The sequence below is a fragment of the Oryx dammah genome, unplaced genomic scaffold, assembly GCF_014754425.2.
Source record: "Oryx dammah isolate SB20612 unplaced genomic scaffold, SCBI_Odam_1.1 HiC_scaffold_1, whole genome shotgun sequence".
In the NCBI taxonomy this organism is placed as follows: Eukaryota; Metazoa; Chordata; class Mammalia; order Artiodactyla; family Bovidae; genus Oryx; species Oryx dammah.
This window is the reverse complement of record NW_024070185.1, coordinates 1,195,737-1,216,950: the sequence shown is the minus strand read 5'-3', so window position 1 is coordinate 1,216,950 and position 21,214 is coordinate 1,195,737. Positions and strand designations below refer to the sequence as shown.

The 21,214-nt window shown below is 51.5% G+C and overlaps 1 protein-coding gene across 3 annotated transcripts in view; it reads left to right on the top strand.

Annotated features, from left to right (window-relative positions):
* The window catches only part of SH3RF1 (SH3 domain containing ring finger 1), a 157,823-nt gene that overhangs the window by 134,544 nt on the left and 2,065 nt on the right, over positions 1-21,214 (top strand). For 2 of the 3 annotated variants that reach the window (XM_040227836.1, XM_040227754.1), the window contains exons 7-11: positions 3,281-3,429; positions 4,390-4,560; positions 6,814-7,073; positions 8,220-8,524; positions 13,089-13,381. In XM_040227836.1, the coding sequence (XP_040083770.1) occupies positions 3,281-3,429; positions 4,390-4,560; positions 6,814-7,073; positions 8,220-8,524; positions 13,089-13,381 (1,178 nt within the window). The remainder of the gene's footprint in view (positions 1-3,280; positions 3,430-4,389; positions 4,561-6,813; positions 7,074-8,219; positions 8,525-13,088; positions 13,382-21,214) is intronic. The other variant, XM_040227907.1, reaches the window with a different exon arrangement.

The following is a 21,214-nucleotide window of genomic DNA, read 5'->3' as shown; positions in this document are numbered from 1 at the left end:
CCCAGAGTCTTATGCTGGGGTTCACTTTCTACCCCAGAAAGAGAGGGGGGTGCACACATAAAGGGCTGTCGGGAAACAAATGGACCCTTAATGTAGCCTGGAAGAGAGTGGGTATGTGTCTGTGTAAGGCTGAATCACTGCTGTGGGGAAGAAACTGACACAACATCGTAAATCAACTATCCTCCAATAAAAAAGTTAATTAAAGAGAGAGGACGGATCATTTAGAGCCAGAACCCCAAGCTCCAAGCAGAGCGCTTTCCTGGTCAGTGGCCCGTAGCCCTCACCCATGGTTAAGACCTCGTGGAGCTCAGCGCCTGGGCATCTCAGCACTGGTCTCTGGAAGGGGAAGGGGGAGGGGGCACCAGCCAAGAGGGGCCCACAGCACGGCCTTGGATTCTCCCTCACTGTCTCATGGCCCGACGGTAGCCTGGAGCCAGCCACCTGGACAGGATGCTTTGTTCTTGGAGGAAACTGAGGGCGGCCTACAGGGGCTGAGTGGGGACTGGAGTCTGCACGGCATTTCTGACACCAGCCCTGGGCTGCCTCCTTGTCCCAAGATCAGTGGGTCGGGAACACAGTCTGGATGTGGCGGACCTGACCCTCCCCCATCAGCTGACCCCCGAGCCCTGATTTTAGGGAACATCCTCATGGTCTCCAAACACCAGTGCCGGTAGCAGAGGGTCTGGATCTGCAGAAGCACAAGCAGAACCTCATCTCAGCGACCACGAGGCCACAGCCAATCCCCTGTGTCGGATCTCAGAGGCCCTGCCACAGCCTCCCACGCCTCAGCCCTTCCGCAGCACTCAGTGGAAGCAGGCCAGTTGCAGAAGGCCCCAGCGAGGGGGAGGCTGCGGTTCCCGCAGGACGGCTCACAGCAGGTTCCTCCCAGGCCTCTTTGTCCCCGGGGTCTTTCAGTGTGGGCTGTTCACCAGCACCCGTGGGGCCTGCTGGCCAGCCCAGCCCTGGACGTGCCCGGGCCCTGGCATCTGACCAGCTTCACAGGACGGGCACGTCATGGAATCCAGTTAGGATGTCTGCTCTGTGTACTTACCCTCCAACATACTCACACACACACAGTGCATGTTCTCCCGAAGATACGCAGCCCAGTGCTGGGGTATGCCAGATGTCAAGTGAGTCTAACATGCTTTATAAAATTCATACATACCAAACATTTCCTTTCTGTACTTACTAACTATAGGAGATGACCTTTTCTTCAGTCCAGTTCAGTCACTCAGTCGTGTCCAGCTCGTTGTGACCCCATGGATTGCAGCATGCCAGGCTTCCCTGTCCTTCACCATCTTCCACAGTTTGCTCAGATTCCTGTCCACTGAGTTGATGATGCCATCCAGCCATCTCATTGTCTGTCACCTTCTTAGCCTGCCTTCAATCTTTCCCACTATCAGAGTCTTTTCCAGTGAGTCAGCTCCTCACATCTGGTGGCCAAAGTATTGGAGCTTCAGCGTCAGTCCTTCCAATGAATATGCAGGGGTTGATTTCCTTGAGGATTGTCTGGTTTGATCTCCTTGCAGTCAAAGGGACTCTCTTCTTCAGCACCACAGTTGGAAAACATCAGTTCTTCTGCACTCAGCTTTCTTTACGGTCCGACTCTCGTGACCTTTTCTTACCTTTTGTTAGCATAATGTGGCCTGTCGATTTCCTTCTCTTTTTCTGCCGCCTTCTGTCTAGAGCCAGTGAGTACAGGCTCTACTGACATGAAGGTGCAGGTTCCCTCTCTTCCCTCTGCCGGTGGAATTCTCAGAGCCGAGTGGGCCCTTGACCCTGAGTCCTTCCAGGGTGGGTGGCCTGAGTTCCTTTGTCCACTTGTCACCTGCGCCTCTGCAGCCACACAGCTGTGAGGTGGGGCCTGGAGAGACCCAGAGGAGACGGCTCAGCGGTGACCTCAGGCGCTCCCGTGCTGCTGTGTGCGGTGGCCCAGCCCGGCCCACCTGGGTCACGGGTGCTAAGTCCCCCACCGGGGTTAGCTTCGTTTCTCCCACTTTGTCCTGAGGCCAGCAGCTCAGGTGCTCAGCCTTCTCCTCGTTAGGCCCATGAGGGCTCCAGGCCCCGTGTGTGCCTGCCTGGAGTCACAGTGCAGCCTGTTGTGCAACTGTCCAGCTGGCCTGGCCCGCCCTGGGAGCGCTGTCAGCGAGTCTGTCCTGCCTGGGCCACAGCGTGGGGAAAGTCTACACTGCGGGAAAATGGAATACAATGTGCGCAACAGGTGCAGTGTGCCTCTAGAAACTTGAGGTTCTTCTCTCCTGCAGTGTTTCTGGAACCGTGTAACTTAACAGGCAGATGAAGGAACTGCTGATGAAGTGTCAGATTTTTTTCCCAGACAGAAACCCGTTGGTGTTCTCCGTGTTCAGAAACCATGGGGTTTTTCTTCTGTTATTCTGACATGGAGACACCACGTTCCCTGCCCAAGTTGCAGTCTTCAGCCTCCTTATTTCTCCCTTGATGCAGTTTTACACTGAGTGGTTCAGAGATTTGGGGCAGCTGGGCGAGGTGGGGGTTCAGGCGAGTCTGTGTGTGCCTGTTTGCTCAGTATCCAGACCCTAAAGAATGATCTGGGCTGTGTATATTAGAAAGTAGCAGGCGCTCCATTGATTCTGAAAAGGTGTGGAGTCCTATGGGCAGAGCCCGTAGAGGAACCGGCAGCTGCTTGCGGTGTACTTGTTAAAGATTACCAGCCTTGATAGTCCTGAGCTTAAAAAACCGGCAGAGCTAACAAGAAAGGAGTACACAAAAGCAGCGAGCATGGCCCTGCGATTGTGGCTCACTGTTGTTTGTGGTTTGAGAAGCCCAGGTGTCCGAGGAGATTTGCTTCTTGGGCGTGACACCCGAGATTTTCTTCTGTGGGCATGGTGCACAGTGCGGCTGGATTGTCTGCGACTATGTTGAAGTTTCGGGTTGCAGAAACAGTCACAAATTCATCCCCAGCTTCCTGTGCTGCCAGAGCTGCCCCTTGGAAGGCATTTGGATCCTGATCCTAGTTTGTGCTTAGAAGTGCCATTAATCTTGAAATTGCATGCAATCTTGTAATTTTTTTTCTTTCCCTCCTCCCAGTTGTGGTTACTTACCTGTTTGCTAGAAGGGTTTCTGTGGCCCTAAGACCTTGAAGGAGGATAGAGAGGAGTCTTAAAGGAGGCGTGTAGCTGCTACTCTGTGTACATTCCACTGATGTCATTTTTTTAAATGGGGTTCTGATTCCTTTTCCCTTCCACTTACTGGAAGAGATGTAAATAAGTCATCTGTTCCTTCTTTTTCTTTCTCTCTCCAGACTCTGAATCCTCCTCTCCCCCCGCCCCCTCTCCAGGCGGCCACCCCCACGGGCACTGCTGTAGCTGCTGCTGCCGGGATGGGCCCCAGGCCCGCAGCTGGACCCACTGACCAGACCACACACCCGCGGCCACAGCCCCGCCCCAGCGTGTAAGTGCGGGGGTCCTTTCTGCCCCTGGACCTAACCCAAATAGAGAGGCAGAGAACAGCTTTCTGGGGGGAGCTGGTGCCAAACTGGTGCCAACTGTGTTTGTGATTAGGAAACTCGTGCTCTAAGGCTGGGCCTTCTTGGCCTTCCTCTGTGAGTGCTACCCGGGCTTCGTTCCCACCTTCATCCCCAAGTAAGGGTGCGAGGGGACAGGGAGGTCCCCGCACAGGTCAGACCTAGAGGAGGTGCAGCAGTGCCTGCAATGAGTGTCCAGAGTCGGGTTACTCCATTCATTCTGCTCATGGCTCAGTGCAGCCTGTGGGCAGAGGCCCCTCCGGGCACACTGACCTAAGAAACACTTGGTGCCTGTTCACGTTGCCACCACTCTCCCTGTGTCGGTGGCTGTCACCTGTGCAGATGGGCTGTTGGGCTCTGTCCGTGATCTGGACTTGCTTTGCCTCTGACTCGCAAGTTCAGCGTCTACCCCGACTGAGCCCACGGACGCAGGTGCCACCCGTTGCTGGTTCACTGTGCGTGGGGAGGCTGTGTGCCGAGCTTCCCGGCGGGATTTTGGACCACATGTCCTCAACAAGGCTGCTTCCCAGGTCTCACCAGGGCCATCTGCAGGCCCAGTTTCCCAGCGGGCATCTGATGCCCTGCTGCAGGTGTGCACGCTGGGGGTGGCATCAATTCCTCCACACCCACGAGTACCGTTTGGCGGGATCATCACCTTTGCACCAGGAGGGCCAGGTGGGAGGTTCTGAGTCAGGCGGCTTCTGCCTTTTCAGAGTGGATGGCTGCCGTTCAGTGGACAGTGATCGAGGCTGCCCACAGATTAAAGGATTCTACTTTCTGTTTACTTTTGTACAAAACATTCAAGGCTTCATGCCAGAGAAGAGTTCTGCACATCGTGTGGTATGTCTGTGACTCACCTTGAAGTCCGATGTTTTTCCCTCTTCTAGGTATGTTGCCATTTATCCTTACACTCCCCGGAAAGAGGACGAGCTGGAGCTGAGGAAGGGAGAGATGTTTCTTGTGTTCGAGCGCTGCCAGGACGGCTGGTTCAAGGGGACGTCCATGCACACCAGCAAGATTGGGGTTTTTCCTGGCAATTACGTGGCCCCTGTCACGAGGTATGGCTCTGAGCAAGTGGCTTGCTGAGCCCTGAACACAGAAGCTTTGTCCTTTACCATGATTTCCAGCCTATCCACAGTTCCTTCTCATGTTACAGTTATGTGTTACACAGCTGGCATTTTAGAGGTCCCTGCCTGTAGTTGCCAAAGTCCCTTCTAATCCTCAAGATTTTAGCTTACTCGTCACATGTGAAGTTGTAAGTTTCTCCCAATACAGGTGCCGGTTTTAAATTATTTGCTTTTAAGTCACATGTGAGAAGACTCTACTGCACTGTTTTCAGTATTTTTCTGCTAGGAAATTAGTGCTGTTTAATATAAACACAAGTGATGTTATTAATCCTCTTGGTTATGTGAAGTTTACCTGACACCTGGCACGCAGAGTTCTCTGTTGTGCACATTAACGCCAGGTCCTCAAACAGCTCCCTGGTGTATGTGCTGTTATGAACCCCACTCAACAGGTGAGCAGGTTGAGGTGGAGAGGTTAAACAATTTGAGGTCACCCGGTGAAGAGGTGCTGAAAGCCAGGTGTGTATTCCGATAGCTTGGTGATTATGTCTGAATTCTCACAATTGCTTTTATAATGCAATCAGAACTGAAACTCCTTTAACATGACATGAGTCCCTCACCCTTCTCAGGGGAGGGTAGTTTTGCTCCCCAGGGGATTTTTGCAATGTCTGGACATGCTTCTGATCATCACGATGGGGGAGCAGGTGCTGCTCGTCGCCAGTGTATAGAAACCAGGGATGCATGCGCCACCCTGCAGGGCACGGCACAGCCTTCGCAGAAGGGAGCTGTCTGGCCCCAAATGTCACCGAGGCTGAGAAACCTGTTCTAGGATAGTAGGAGGCAAGCACTTGGGATGTGTTGATATGCACTGTTCACTGTACTTAAATATAGTCCCCGTTCTGGGCACTGAAGAAGCTTGCTCTGGAATGATCGTGATGACCTATGATGGGGTCAGTGCTGAGAAAACCCCTGGTTTTGGCCAGTGGGCTCTTAATAAACGGTCCAACCTAATTGTGTTAAATCATTTCTCAAAGCCCCTGATTTTGAATAAGTGGCTGAATGAACTGACATGCTATCAGATGTCGGTCTCAATCCTCAGGCTGGCTGGCAGCCTAATCCAATGAAGATCACTGTCATTGCAGATGGCAACAGAACACTAGCTCCAATTAGACTTGCAGATTTTTCATCAGTGTAAACCTTCTTGGTGGTATATGCTAAAATCCACATTCACAGCCCAGAAGACGGTAGCTCTGTCTTCCCTGGTGGGATAAAACAAACAAACAAAAACCACAATAGCTAAGGGAGATAAACCAAGCAACAACCACATGTCGACTTTCTGAAGAAAACATTTTCCTAAGACTCAAATACAAACTATCAAAAGTCTCTGGAGAGACGCTTCCTGATGGAAAATTCTCTGTTATTCCTCATGGTAAATAATGAGGTTTGAGTTAATGAAGCCGTCTGCTTGGTAGAAAGTTACTATCTATAGAACTGTTGTTTAAATGAATTTAGAATATTAAAAAGTATGTTACATAAAGCTACACTGAACCTAATTTAATGAAATTCAGCCGGTAAATATTTGTTGAGGGCCAGCTGTGCTGCTGTAACTGCACGTGCAGGAAGGGTGGGAAACAACCATTGCACGCGGCCCTGCTGTCAGGAAACTTGTACCCAGTCAGGAGCATTTCACTGGGAACTGGCTGATAGAACTCCACATCGTGTTTTGTAATCAAGGGTCATAGAGGAAATCCACCTGAAATAGAGGAGAGTCCCGAGGTCCTGGGTCTAAGGCCAGGCTGCTCGGGATGACAGAATTGAAACGCAGGTGAGGGCAGGTAGGGTGGAGGGAGCAAGAGGGACATGACAAGAGTATGTGCGTGCACTCATGCGTGTACACGGGGCAGGTACAGAGAAGGCGTATGTGAGCCCAGCTGTCACAGCCTAGACATCGCTCTGACAGGCCAGAGAGGAAGCGTGCAGGCCCTGGAAGCCCGGGGGAGAGTTACCTCCAGAGGGGAGCCAAGCCGAGGAGCTGTGTCACCAGCAGAGTGCTGTGCGATCTTTCTCCCCTCAGAAGAAGTTTCTAGAGTTTTCTCTGCCTCGGGGCCGCTGTTCCTTGAGTGTGTTGCTCTTAGCTTTGGTCCGATAACTGCATTCTACAGGGTTACGTCTTGAAGCTCGGCACCATTTTCTTTGGTGTCGGTCGTCCTCTCTCCCTCTTGCTGACGGACTGGGTTTCTGTCTCAGCAGGGCCGTGACCAGTGCTTCCCAAGGCAAAGTCCCCATGCTGACGACTGGCCCAGCGAGTCGCGGGGGAGTCCCGGCCAACCCTCCCCCTGCAGGCGGGCCTGCCCAGAAGCCCCCGGGAAACGGCGTGGCTGGTGGTCCCGGGGTCCCCACAGCCGTGGTGTCAGCAGCTCACGTCCAGACGAGCCCCCAGGCTAAGGTCCTGCTGCATGTGTCCGGACAGATGACTGTCAACCAGGCCCGGAGCGCTGCAAGGACAGGTGGGCGCTGGACAGGGGTCCCGGGAGAGGGGCCTGAGCAGCCTCAGACCTTGTGCACCAGAGGCTGCGAGGATGTGAAGACAGTCTGAAGATGGTGGAACTTTAGGACAGTCTGATAGAGCGAGGTGGAACTTTAAGACAGTCTGACAGAGCGAGGTGGAACCTTAGGACAGTCTGACAGAGCAAGGTGGAACTTCAGGACAGTCTGACAGAGCAAGGTGGAACTTTCAGACAGTCTGAGAGAACAAGGTGGAACTTTAGGACAGTCTGACAGAGCAAGGTGGAACTTTAGGACAGTCTGACAGAGTGAGGTGGAACTTTAAGACAGTCTGACAGAGCAGGGTAGAACTTTAGGACAGTCTGACAGAGCAAGGTGGAACTTTAGGACAGTCTCCCGAGGGAGGTGGAAGGAGACAGTGAATAAGAGGAAGCGGGGGCCAGCACAGTCTCAGCACCATCACTTTACATCGGCTTCGTTTGGCTTCGCTTGCCCAGGTTGTGAATCCACGCCTGGTCTCCAGACCACGGGTCTGGAAGAAATTACTCCCAGGCGGGTCCTGAGAACGCCGATAGTACCTGAAAATGTGACTCCTGTGGCCGAGACCAGCCATCTGGCTCCCACTGCTGCGGAGGCGCAGCCCGCGGACTGCCGTCTGGGTGCTGGGATGAGCTTAGCCACCGCTCTGTTTCAGACACAGTCAGACCTTAAGTAGCTTTCGTCTTCCTGAAGCGTTTAAAACCGCCCAGGGGTCTTCGTTAACAGTGATAGAGAAAACATGTTCAGTTCTATCCGAAAATCCAAAGGAGGAAGGCAGGTTCCGAGAAAAGGGAGAATAGGCAGCAACACTGGGGCCAGGCTGCTCTGCCCAGCTGGGTGCTTGGGGGGTGGCGCCTCGGCCAGGGCCCGGGGGGCCTCCTGCACCCCTGGGTGTTGTCGCCCTGCAGTCGCTCGGCAGACATGGCGGCAGACACTGAGTCGTGGGACAGAGTCGGGCGGTGACCTGGGATCAGGGAGGGGATGATGTCCAGGGGCCCCTTGAGGGTCAGAGCGTCTAAACCGCTATGGTTTCTCATCACTGACACGCGCAGGGCTCAGTGAGCAGCGAGGCTCCAGCTCACGCTTTCCTCCTCTCTTCCCTTGTCCAGTCTCGGCGCACAGCCAGGAACGTCCCACGGCGGCCGTGACACCCATCCAGGTTCAGAGCACCCCGGGGCAGTCCCACCACCCTCTGGCGTCGCCACAGCCCCCTGCCGCACTGGGCCCCCCTGCCCACACGGCTGCCAGCGGCCTGGGCCGGGTCGGAGGCCCCCTGGCCTGCGCCACAGCCCCAGCGAGCATCCCTGCCGCCTCCCTGGAGCCCGAGCCCAGCGGCCGCCCTGTGACCCTGCTCCCGGGGACACCCACCTCTCCTGATAGCGGCTCGGCAGCCAGGCCAGACAAGGACGGCAAGGTGAGCCCCGGCGGCTGCTGACCCACTTGCGGTGCGGGGAGGTGGGGTTCCATTTAGCTCTGGGGCTTGTCCCCTAGCCTCTCACTCCCCTACCCCCTCGCTGCCCTGAACTTCTCCCAGTGAGTGAGCTTTGCTTCTGGTTAACTGTTCTGCAGAAATGCACTTAGGATATGAAGGAGCTGGAGCTGTAGACCCAGTGTTGCTTGGGATTCATGGTTCCTGCACTGTGTTTGATTATACTCTGTGTGGATGTGGATAGTTTTTCTCTTGACTTGAGATATAGGGGGGAATTAATTTCTAATTTGATCTTTTTTATAAAAAAAGATCCTTTGGGCCTGAATTTCAAAGAAATTGTAAGTGGGAAGCTATGTTTGAAAGACTGACCTGTGGCTGGGTTGTAGACCAAGGTGTGTGTGGCAGTTAAACATGCACAGAAAGAGCAACATGCAGCAGGCTCTGGTAACCATGCTGCAGGCGTGACTTCCACTCCGTGCTCACGCGTGCCCCCCAGACCGCTTGCCAGCTCTGGGAAGCTGTGGGATCACACCTGCTTCCATGCTCATGTACGTCGCTCTTTAAATGACCGGGGAGCCTGTGAGCAGGGCTTTATAAGGAAATAAACTTAGCCTACTAAAAAGTTAATATTTAATTGTTGAGTTAACATGAACGCTTTTGCAAAAGATCGGTATCAGTTCAATGTTTATGATTAACTGCATTAAACTTGTACTCAAGCTTATGTGGTCAACCCTGCCAGGATCTTCAGAAAGTAAACTTACTTTACAGCTTAGATCTGAAGGTTCCAGGATAAGGCATCAGGGGCCATTGTCTCAGAGAATCGGGCTCTGGAGCCCAGGTCTCCAAAGGAAGGATTCATACAATCTGCAGGATGCCTGTGCTAGGGAGAATAACGGCCCCCAAGGAGGTCCATGTCCCGATCCCTGAAATTTGAGAATACATCTCCTTACGTTGCAGCAGGGGTCTTACAGATGTGATTCAATTAAAGGTTTAAAGATGAGTAGATTAGCTGAGTGAGCCCAATATGTCTCCTTATAAGGGAGGAAGGAAGATCAGGGCCAGAGGGAGATGACACCAGAAGCAGAGAGCAGTGACCTGTTTGCTCCGCTCAGTCCCCCTCCTGACAAGTGGCCACTGGCCTCTGCTAGGATGCCCTGTGGTCCCTGTATCCTGTTGCAGAGCGTCAGCACTGTCTTCAGGCAGCTCAAACTCCTGGAAAGTTCCGTCAGCACACACCTGTCTGCCTGTGACTTCAGACCCTCGCACTGTGCTTTGAGGGACTGCATAGAAAGTGATGGTCTCCTTTCTGTGTGATCCCTGCAGGGAGTTCAGGGTTATCATCTTTTCCTAAAGGCTTCACTCTTAAGGGTTTTTCCCCCCCATATTCTTCATGTCACAGATTTCTAATTTCCCTTTCTAAATCTGCTGCCTCATTTAATGTTCCCAGTTCATTAAAGAGATTGTCCCAATGGCTATAAACTCAGTGACCCATGATTAGGGCAAGGAGCGTCACTTCACCCCCATCACTCCATCCTCTTGCCAGGACACTTGGAGAGAGCTTGGCGGATGCCTGGGTGAGATCCAGCTGTCTCTCATTCTCCCATCCAAACAGTCCCCCAGCCGCCTCACCATTTCTGCTGTAACCTGTTAGCCCACATCTCGTGTAGGAGACTTCCTTGGTCTCACTTCCTTTTCTGAGTCAGCCTTTCATCAGATACCCTGTTTTAGAATTTCCCAGGGGGTCTGCAAGCACTGTTGTGGTCGTCTATGAAAATGAGGACCACACATGCCTGCCTTTGGCATGTTGAGTTGACCTTGGTCATAGGTTCACCAGGATCTGTCAGAGATCAGTTGTGTTCCAGCTGTTAATTTCCTCAGTCCGCTGGGGTGGATCAGCCTGTCGGGAGGAGTGGTTTCATCTCTGAATCCCAGTTGCTCTCCCGTTTCCCTCCTACAAAGGTTTGTTCTTCCTGTCCAGTCTGAAAGGGACTCCTCATGCGTCTAAGGACCACCATCCACCCCAGGCACCTGATCCATGTCTTTCTTGCTCCCAACAAAACTTTAAAGCAGCACACACCCCACCCCCACTTTTCTTGGTCATTCGCATTTTTGTCAGTTTGAGTTCATTCTGGCCTCCAGCGTCTTGACTTGCCGCAGCCACGGTATGTTCTTCTTGAGGGCCCTTCTCCTGATCTTTTTATGGAGGTCTTTCTGTCACCTCCCGGGGCATCACACAAGTGCCTTCATCACCGGGAGCTTCTGCACCTTCACCTGCTGGGGTGATTTACAGTGTGTGCTTGGAGCTTCTTTCTGGAGAGCCCACCCACTGCTCTTGAAGCTTCAGGATTTCCTTCTGAATTTCAGGCCATGCATATATTTTCTTGTAACTTTTAAGGTCAGTTCTCACTAATTATTAGAGAAATACAAATCAAAACTACAGTGAGGTATCAATATCACTTCACACTGGTCAGAATGGCTATCATCAAAAAGTCTACAAATGAGAAGGCTGGAGTGGATGTGAAGAAAAGGGAACCCTTGTACACTGTTATGGGAATGCAAATATGATGACTAGTGCAGAGAACAGTGTGGACGATCCTTGAAAACTGGAAAATAGAGTAACCGTGTGAGCCCGCAGTCCCATCTCTGGGCATATACCCAGAGGAAACCGTAATTCAGAAAGATATGTGCGCCCCGTTGTTCACAGCAGCACTGCTTACAGCAGCCGAGATGTGGAGACGGCCTAAGTATCCATCAGCATAGGAGTGGGTCAAGGAGGTGTGGGACATGTACACAGTCATAAGGGAGAGCAAAATAATGCCATTTGCAGCAACGTGGATGGACCCAGAGATTGTCATACTGAGTGAAGTATGGCGGACACAGAGAGACAAATACCATATAATATTGCTCATGAGTGGGATATAGAAAGAAAAAGGGCACAAACAAACTTATTTACAAAACAGTAGAGTCGCAGATGTAGAAAACAAACATGGTTAACAGGAGGTAAGAGAGGGAGAGACAGATTGGGATTGATATATGCACACTGCTGTATAAATGGATGACTAATAAGGGCCTAATATGTAGCTCGGGGACCTCTGCTCAGTGCTCTATAATGACCTTTATGGGGAGAATCCCTGCCCTGCAGGTTAGCAGTGCTGTGGGCCACGCTAGGTAAATGGGGCCCGTGGTGCAGACCGCCTGGGATGATTGATCGTCTGATAAATGCTTACCTTTATTTCCTTCTGCCAGACTGTCTCTCACTGAACTCTGTTATTATGGATCCCCACCCCACCCCCCGCCACCGCACCCAGGGGATATTTGACTGAGTGTGAACTAAGTCAGTATTCAGGAAGAATTCCTTGGTGTTCTCTCTCCTTGAGGGCTGCTTATAGTTCTCCTTCCCGGTTAGTGGATCTTAATAGTCCCAGTTTGCCTAGGGAGCATTCTAAAGGGTTATTTCTCTCAACTATTGTATTTTTGGACCGTGTTTTCAGTCAGAGGACTTGATGACCCAGTTGACACATTGGTAAAGCAATTTAAAATGATGCCTGTTATTACTTTGGGCATCAGAAGAATATTGACACTTGGGGTCTGGGCATAGAGAAAAGCCAGCTCTAGATCTGGTTTCCTAGCAGAGCAAGACCACAAGGAAAAGACCCCAGGAGACCAAGACCCATGAGGTGGCTTCTATGGCTCGAAGTTGATGGGAGTAATTCTCATTTATACACTTGCTTGCAAAAAGAGACGTAAAATGTTTTTATTATACTGATGGGCTTTTTTTTTTTTTTTTTAATTTTGTAGTTGTTTTTGGTAAAGAATCTGCCTGAAATATAGGAGATGTAGATTTGATCCCTGGGTGGGGAATATGCCCTGGAGAAGGTAATGGCAACCCACTCCAGTATTCTTGCTTGGAGAATCCCATGGACAGAGGAGCCTGGCTATAGTCCATGGGGTCGTAAAGAGTTGGACATGACTTTGTTTTTTTAATTAAAGAAGTATCTGCACCACAGATATGGTTTGACTTCTGTTATTATCGGTTTGTTAAATTTCATCAACATAGTGATGAGTGAATATGACTTAGCCCTTCACCCTGATCAAGACATCATCCCCTATAAGGGATAAGCTGCAGGTCTATGGCTGTGGAGTAAGATACTAAAATGCAAGTGGGTTTATGTTAGTTGAGTATAGAACAGGCAGAATTTCAGGAAATTAAAGCTATTGTCTGAAATTTCCATTTTGTCCTAAAGTGTCTACTTTGCCTTCACCAAGCCTGGGAAGTGATTTGGTGGGATTTTGGTTTCCCATCCTTTTTATCTGCTCATCCCACCTCCATGGAGGTTGGTGATGAGCACTTGAGTGTCCAGAACCAGGGAAGATGGGCAGGTGGGTGGCGGTTGTGCAGAGAGGTGAAGGGCATTGAGCGCACAGCCCCAGGAGCCGGATCAGGAGTCCCAGACACCCTCAGGGGTCCCTTGGAAAGCTCAAATCTGAACTTGAAACTCTACCAACAGAACCGTGTCTCCAACCCATGCACTTTTTTTTTTTTTCTTAGAAAGAGAAAAAGGGGCTGTTGAAGCTGCTGTCCGGGGCCTCCACCAAGCGCAAGCCGCGGGGATCACCGCCGGCCTCACCCACGCTGGATGCTGAGCTGGGGGCCGAGCTGTCCTGCGGGCCCCCGGGGCCCCCCTGCGCCTGCCCCGGGCCCTGCGATGGGGACGCCGTGGTCCCCGGCCCCCAGCGCAGGGCCTGCTCCCTGGACTCGGCCCCAGTGGCGCCACCCCCCCGGCAACCCTGCTCGTCCCTGGGCCCCACAGCCAGTGAGGTGCGGCCCGCCGTGTGCGAGAGGTGGGTTCTCGTCATGGGCGCTGGGAGCCGCCAGGTCTGCGGCACCCGCGGCATCTCCGGCTCCTTCCTGGGGTCCTGCTGTCTGGTGACAGCCGGTGCTGGCTCCTGTGCCCCTCGGGTGACGCGCTCCATCTCTGCGGTCCCCTCTACCTCCTCACCCCTTTCCATCATGTCTCCAGAGCTCTCCTCTACGGGGCAGTGCTCATGGCAGCCCTGGTCCCTGCCTTCTCCTGGCTCCTCGTTCACGGCCAGCCAGCCACCCTCATTTCATCTTCAGCCCTTTTTATCGAAGGCTTATGAACACCACTGCCTGCTAGTTGTCGGGCTCCTGGAGTGTTCCGTGCCCCCGAGTTCTCTTCAGCGTCTTCCTGAGCCAGAGTGTGGCAGAGTTCTCCTGGCCCGACCCCTGCTGACCCGCTGACGGGGCTCCGTTACCCTCAGAACAGTGAGCCCCGTTCAGTGACTGTGGCCTTGAGTCACCTTTACAAATGGGAGCTGTCCTGTCTGTTTCGCCGCTGGGGCTCTCGGAGCATGTTAGGAAAGAAAAGCTACTTAATAAAACAGAAACCAGCTAGGAAAAAAATAAAGCCGATCCAAGAGCAAAAAAAAAAACAAACAAAAAACCTGCTCAGATTATATGAATTAAAAGCGCAGCATGGTCTGGTGCCTGGAAGATGGCCTGAAGCACTCTGAAACTAGAGGACTGTTTTCCCGTAACCTTAGCATGAGTATGTAAGCATTTGCTGGAGGAGGTGCCGTCTGTCTCTGCAGGCTTGAGTCCCCGTGTCCCTGCGTCTGACACAGAGCATGTTTCTCATCTGTGGAAGTGTCGCCTTTGGGGCAGTATTTTCTGTTAATGATTCAGGATCTTACTGTAAAGTGTTATACTTTACAATGATGTAAATCCACCTGAACTCTGTATTTCAGATGAAATACCCATTGAAATCTGAGGCCTGCACTCAGACAGTTTGGGGGGCTTACTTTATTACCCAGAAGTAACTCGGGAAAGAATTAATCAAACAATCTATGTGCCTTAAATACAAAGTATACCATTCGCTGTGTACTTTTATGGGGGCATGAGATAATTCTGTGTAGCTCTGACCCTTCTAAAACCAGTTTTGAAATGAGACATTACCCTAAAGTGTTTCTGCCTCGCCCATGAAACCATTCTGTCTTTCCCCTCATCCATGGGGCTCTCAGTAAAGCTTTGAGGTTTTGCCTCAAGTTCACGTCCCCCTTCATTCCAAGAGTCTTGCCTTTTCCTACGGTGTCTCTTGGCTCTCCAGGGAGGGTACCTCTGCTCCTGGACCCAGTCCAGTGACTCACTTACTCTCTCTGGGCCACAGAGGCAGTCTCGCCCCCCGATGCTGAGTGCAAGTCCCTCTGCGAGCTGAGCCTGCCCGCTCTCCTGTCATTGGTGCTGTCCCTGTGTCTGCCTGGGGGGCTGCTTCACTGTACTAGACACCCCCCCCCCCCGCCAGGCTCTGGCCAGCACCGCCACCTCTCCCTGACCCTGCCCCCAGCACTGGCTCTTTCCAGAGGCCAGGTGTGCCAGTCTCCAAGCTTTTGCACCCCAGCCTTGCTTACAGAAGGCTCCCACAGTCCAGAGCATCTCAACAGGAGGGGCTGCAGGCGGCTGCCCCTCCAAACAAGGAGCAGGCGGGTTTACTGCAGGTTTACTCGTGGGCAGGGCACGCTGGGATCCTCTGCCTGGTATTTTATGGAAGCATTTCCATTTTTACAAGTGGGAAAGTGGTCTTTGGAGAGAATTTCTGCCCCGCGTTTATATTTTTATAATCCATGTGCTCAGTGGAATATTGAGTAGTCTAACAGCCAGCCTTGCCACCTTCTCACAGCCTTTTTGCCATCCTACAGTAATGGTGATGCTATGTGTCTAACTCAGCTTCTTAGGTCTGCCTGACTATAGACACAATAGGAAAAATGTATGGAAGCAAGTAGCATAGGAAAACAGTCTATTATCCTGTTATCCACTGGGAAGGAAATTTTTTGGTTACTCAAAAACTTCCAAGGATGTATTTTAGGGATTACCTCCTTTGGAATTTAAAAAATTTCAACCTAAGAAAAAGTACTTCAAAAAAAAAAAAAGAAAGAAAAAAAAGAAAAAGTACTTCATGCTAAAAATGCAGGGAAGGTTAGTTTTCACATCAGTCTAATTTAGGAAGCATTTCAGGATCTTAGCGTCCTCAATTCACCAGAGTCTAAATGTCACGACTCCTGCCCCTGCAAAGTGCGAGAGCGTGGGGCTCTTCTGGTAGAATTTTTCCTTCTAGAGTTCCACAGAAATATTTTTAATGTCTAATATCAGTCTAGTATGAGATGAGATTCATCTACAGATGAGAGTGACAACAGGAATAAAATTTCCTCTCGAGGTAGAACCCTGCCCCGTAAACCCCTAGTGGGAGAAAGAGAAGCTCTGCTTACATCTCACACTATGAGAGGGAGGGAGGCGCCTGGAGGTATGTTGGCAGATCTGGTACCAACTGAGCCTGTTCTCTGAGGAGCAGAAGGAATCTTTTGTGTTTGTGAGAGAGACTGAGGAAAACAAGCAAGAAATGCTGTATTCTGGGGGCAGAATAGAATTGATGACAGCGGAGATAATAAAGCAGATATTGCAGGCTCTATTTTGGAAGGACTGAGGAAAAATAATTAGGAAATGGCAAAGAGAAAGGAGAAATAAAATATTTCAGAAGGGATGGCAAATAAAGTACATGTGACATTTTTTTTTTCCTACAAAAAGAAGTTACAGATAAAGGAGACACAGCAAGTCCTCTCCGTGTATTTTTAAGTTTAGGATTTAAACTGATAACCACGTACCTATAAGCCCATCTGCTAAACTGGAAAAGGACCTCTGACCCTTGATCAGGGACCATACCAGAAAACATACAAATTGGACAGAGATAGATTTATAGCATATATATATAGATTTATAGATAGATTTATAGGAAGCAGCTGGGCTTCCATGGAATGATTAATCTGAGGCTGCGACAGTGAACCCACTGGGTGAAGCAATGAGCGCAAGTCACTCAGACTTCAAGCAAACTACAAAGCAGGCAAGTTTGGTCTTGCTAGTGACATACTGTAGTAGAGGTCAGCCACCCGGACAGGAGAGCAGGCACCCTGCCTCCCAGAGCCTGGGGACTCGATCTGGGCGAAATCCGGAGAGATTAGAAACAAAAAGACGTGAACTGCAGAAAACATGAGAAAGACCAAAAAAATTAAGGAAGGGGGAAATTTGTACTAATGAAAGACTACGAGTGCCCATCGAAGCAGAGGCCAGAGTGCCTGAGCCTGGAGCGGAAAGACTGCCCTGGGGGTGTCCGTGGATCTGCTTTGTACAGCAGGTGTCTCTTTCTTGCATTCCACCCTGGTCAGCATCCCCCAGATCTCAGTGTTGCACGAGAAGCTGAGGCCCTCTCGGCCGGGCCTGTGAGCCACCCTCCGTGCCCCCTGTGACCCCCGGGCTTTGTCCGAAAGGAGCAGGAGGCACATCCCAACAACCAGGAGCCATGTAGCTTTGGATGGTTTTCCTTTCTTTCTCGCTTCTTCCCTTCTTTCCTTTCTTCTTTCTTTCAGCTTTCCATTAATTTTTTAAAATATGTATTTGTCTGGCTGCACCGGGTCTTCACTGCAGCATAAGAATTCCTAGTTGCAACCTGTAGGATCCACTTCCCTATCCAGGGGTTAAACCCTGGCCAGGCTCCTGCACTGGGAGTGGGGAGTCTTAGCCCCTGGACCACCAGGGAAGTCCCTTCATTTATTTTTAAATTCATTTACCTTTTTTTAAATAGTGGTAAAATGTCCATAAAATGTGCCATTTTTTTTTTTCAGGGATACAGTTCAGTAGCATTAAGTACATTCACATTGTTGTATAACCATCACTGCCATCCATTTCTAGAGCTTTTTCGTCACCCCGTTAAACACTCACTTCCCATTCCCACCTTCCCCAATTCCTGACAAACCCCCTTCTCGTTTCTGTCTCTCTGGGTCTGACTAGTCTCCACACCTCATAGGTGGAATTGTGTGTGACTGATTTCACTTAGCATAATATTTTGAAGGTTCACCCATGTTGTAACTTCTGTCAGAATTTATTCCTTTTTGAGGAACGTTGTACATTTGGAAAAATCACTTTGCTATACAATTAAACCTTTCCTTTTGTCATTGGACGTTCTTAGGAAGGATGGCTGTGTGTACTGTGCTAAGGACCATGCACAGGGCTTCTGGAATCTGGTCAGGGATGAAGTTTCCTTCAGTCGCGGGGCAGATGGAGCAAGGCTTTGAGAGCCTGTTGGACGTGGGTGGGCTCCGGGTTTGTCCAAGGGAGCCCCCAGGGGACCGTGTGAGCCAAGACCTGGGGTTGGGGGCAGAGGCCATACCTGGGGGCTGTGTCCCTGTGCACAGGTGTGTGTGCACATTCACGGGGATAACCACTAGCTGTAGCTGCAGAGAGATTGAGGCCATTGAGCGCTTCACATGCCAGACTGGGGAGTAACCTTGCTGCGAGGAGATGGGAAGCTGTAAGGAATACTGAGCGAGAAATAGCTACAAATAGAGCTGGCAGTTAAGAAAGTTAGTATGTGCACGATGCAGCGGGGACAGGAAGAGACTGGAGGCTGGGAGGCCAGGCACGTTATTTGCTCAGGTAGGAGGGGCAGAGCAGCGAGGCTGGGGTGCAGACGTGGAGGTGGACCCCAGGTCCATGGCGGGTGTGGGAGAGAAGTATGGCCCCTGAGGCATGGGACGCCCCAGAATCTGCTCAGAACACTCAAGGGGGCGTGGCTGGAGCAGGGGTGTTGGGCTCTGTGGCTGCACTCACGTTGCCTGGGGTCAGTGAATGTGGACTTGGCAAAGCTCCGTGCCTGAGATGGTGGCGCACTGTGCCCAGCGTTGGTCTTGAACGTCCCTGTTGGGAATCTGTGTGCACACCGCTCTTCGAGCCAGGGCCGGGATCTAAGCAGAGTCTCTGCTGCAGCCAGTGGTCTCCCTATTTTCCAAGGTCATGGTTCTCGTTCCACTCAGCCCAGGAAGCTCATCCCTCAGCTGTGAAAACCCTCTCCCCTGGGGACTCGGCAGGAAGATTGTGGTCTTAGCTCAGCAGCAGTTCTAGTTCAGAAAATGTTTGACAGAGTTGGTTTAGTGCATTTTCTAAAATGCAAATGTTAATCTAGTCACTTTTTTCAAGAACTGCTTTTGTTCCATTTCACCTTTAAGGCAGCTCACAGAGGACCAGGGGCGATACGTTTCATCAGAGATTGGCTCTGAATATGATGAATTACTTGTGTGCTTCTTTCTATAATTATGGAGCTTTGCTCAAATGTTAACCTGCCCCAGATGGCAGCTTTTCACAGGCTCTTCAGCCTGTTGACGTCGGAGCTGAGACACCTTCTCATCTGAATCCCTTCCTCCAGAGTAGCCCACGATGGACTCGTTCATCCTGCTTTGCAAGCTGTCAGAGAAGGGCTTCCAGAACCCTGGTGCTGTCGTTCTAGAGTTTGTCAGGCGTGTGGTCAGGTTGCTGTCCTCCAGGTCATACTTCTTGGAAGCACCAGGCGCCCGCCCGCCCTTGCCTGAGACGCACAGTCATTGTGGGAACTGGCACTCAAGGTGTGAACTCTGTGATAGACAACTCTTGACAACCCTGTAGCTGAGTGTGTCATACCCCTGTTGTCCCCACATCATCTGGTAACACCTGTGTGGTCACGGCCGTCCTAGTGCAAAGATGAGGAGACTGAGGCTCAAGCAAAAGCTGCTCTGAGCATAAGCCCCAGGCCCACTTCTCACAAGAGGCCAGGCCTCCCCGGCCACCCGCAGGCTTGCTCGCAGCCTGTCCTGTCTCTGGCTTCCCAGGACCTCTCACCAACAGCCAGGCAGCCTCCGTGCTGCGCTTCTGCTCCACAGCCCAGACAGCAACTTGGTTCCCAAGCCCAGAGTCACCCAGGAATGGTCCAGGCGGCCACTGGGCCTTTGCAGAGATGCCTTTATTGATCAAGTCATAGCCTGAGGCTCTTGTTCACGTCCTCGCGTGAATGGATTCTGGTCCTTATGAGTTGGAGGCTGGTAAAACCAGTGATCCTCCAGAAGGACTGTGCTCCGATGGGTTTCATGAGGTTGAGGCAGTTGTGTAGACCCATTTCCGACGACTATTTTTTCAGCCATCAACATTCTCTATGTGCTGTTAAGAGTGAGTCCTAGGAGGCTAGAAGTTCGTTTTCTGACTCTAAGTGCCAAATGAGAGTAGAAGTTGAGCTGGCTTTATAGCTCTGTTGTTTAGCTGGTAAGTTGTGTCCAACTCTTGGCAACCCTGTAGCCTGTACCCACCAGGCTCCTCTGTCCGTGGGATTTCCCAGGCAAGAATAGTGGAGGGGGTCACCGTTTAGGCTCTAAGTTCATTTTCTGACTTTGAGAACCAAATGAGCATAGAAACTCCACCACTTGAATAGCTTAATACTCACTGATTAGCATCAGCCAGCGAGAGAGGTGTGTCCACGTTTATAAGTGTAAAACATTACTCCAGAATCAGAGGCTCAAATTGACTGTGAACATGTATTGTTTCACAGTTCTGAGAGTTAGGAGTTTGGGGGTGGCGTACATGACTGGTCCTAGCTTAGGGCATTTTTTGAGGTTAGTGTCCGGACGTCCACCTGAGCTGCAGCCTTGTGAAAGCTTGAGTAGGGAGAGAAGATCCCTTCCAGGTGGCTGCCCACATCGCCACCGACTTTTGGGAAGAGACCTGTCTTACCTGGCCTGCACGTCTGTGCACGGGGGGATGACCCACCTGGCAGCCTCGGTGGTTTCCTGGAGGCTGCCACACACCTGTTAGGACCCTGCCTCAGCACCCCAGATCATGATTTGTGCAGGCTTCTATTGGTCGCACAGGTGGGCAGAGACCACACAGAGTGAGACAGCTCGCTTCCCCATGGCTTCCGTGGCTCTTGAGCATAATTTTGCAGAAGGAAACAAGCCTGGAAGCAGGGGGTAGCTGACCTTAAACCAGCCAGCTTTAGGAATCTTGAAATGATAATTACACCTTCTCCCAGTGATCCCTGAGTTGAGAACGCTCGGAGAGGCAGACCATAGGTCAGACCCATGGTGATCAGATTGAGCAGGTGGCCCCAGTCCCCCTCCTTGTGTGAACCTTGGGACAAGCTGCCCCGGGAAGAGCTGGGTGTGTAAGGAAGAGCTTTCCTGGAGTCCAGCCTCATCCAGCTCAGCCCTTGGTCACTTGTGGACTTCTATGCACGTCCAAGCACTGTTCACAGCAGGTCTCTGCTCAACAGGGGACGGTAGCGGTTTGGGTCATTTCACCAACATCGTAGGCAGAGTTGTGCTCTGCCGATATCTAAGGCACGCTGGCTTTGCCCGACTCTGAGCAGCTGTAACTGAGCCCCCACCTTCCCTCTCCCTCCCCAAATTCTACTGTCATCATTCTGTCATCTGCCTCTGCCTCCCTCCGCCCCCTCCCGCCCTCATCTATCATCCTCCCCTTCCCTCCTCCTGCCCCTCATCATCTGTCTGTTCCCCCATCTATCTATTCCCCCGTCCATCATCTATTCCCCCGTCCATCATCTATTCCCCTGTCCATCTTTCATTTATTCTCTCCGCCCCCATGTATCATCTGTAAATCTATTCTGTCACCCATCTACCATCTATCTGTTCCCCCGTCTATCATTTACTCTCTCTCCCCGCATGTACCATCTCTCCCTCTGTGCTCTGGAGCCTGACTGTCCATCATCTCTCTGTCTGTGAGCCATCTCTCTGTCACCCACCGTCTCTCTGTCACCCACTGTCTCTCTGTCACCTCTCTGTCACCCACCA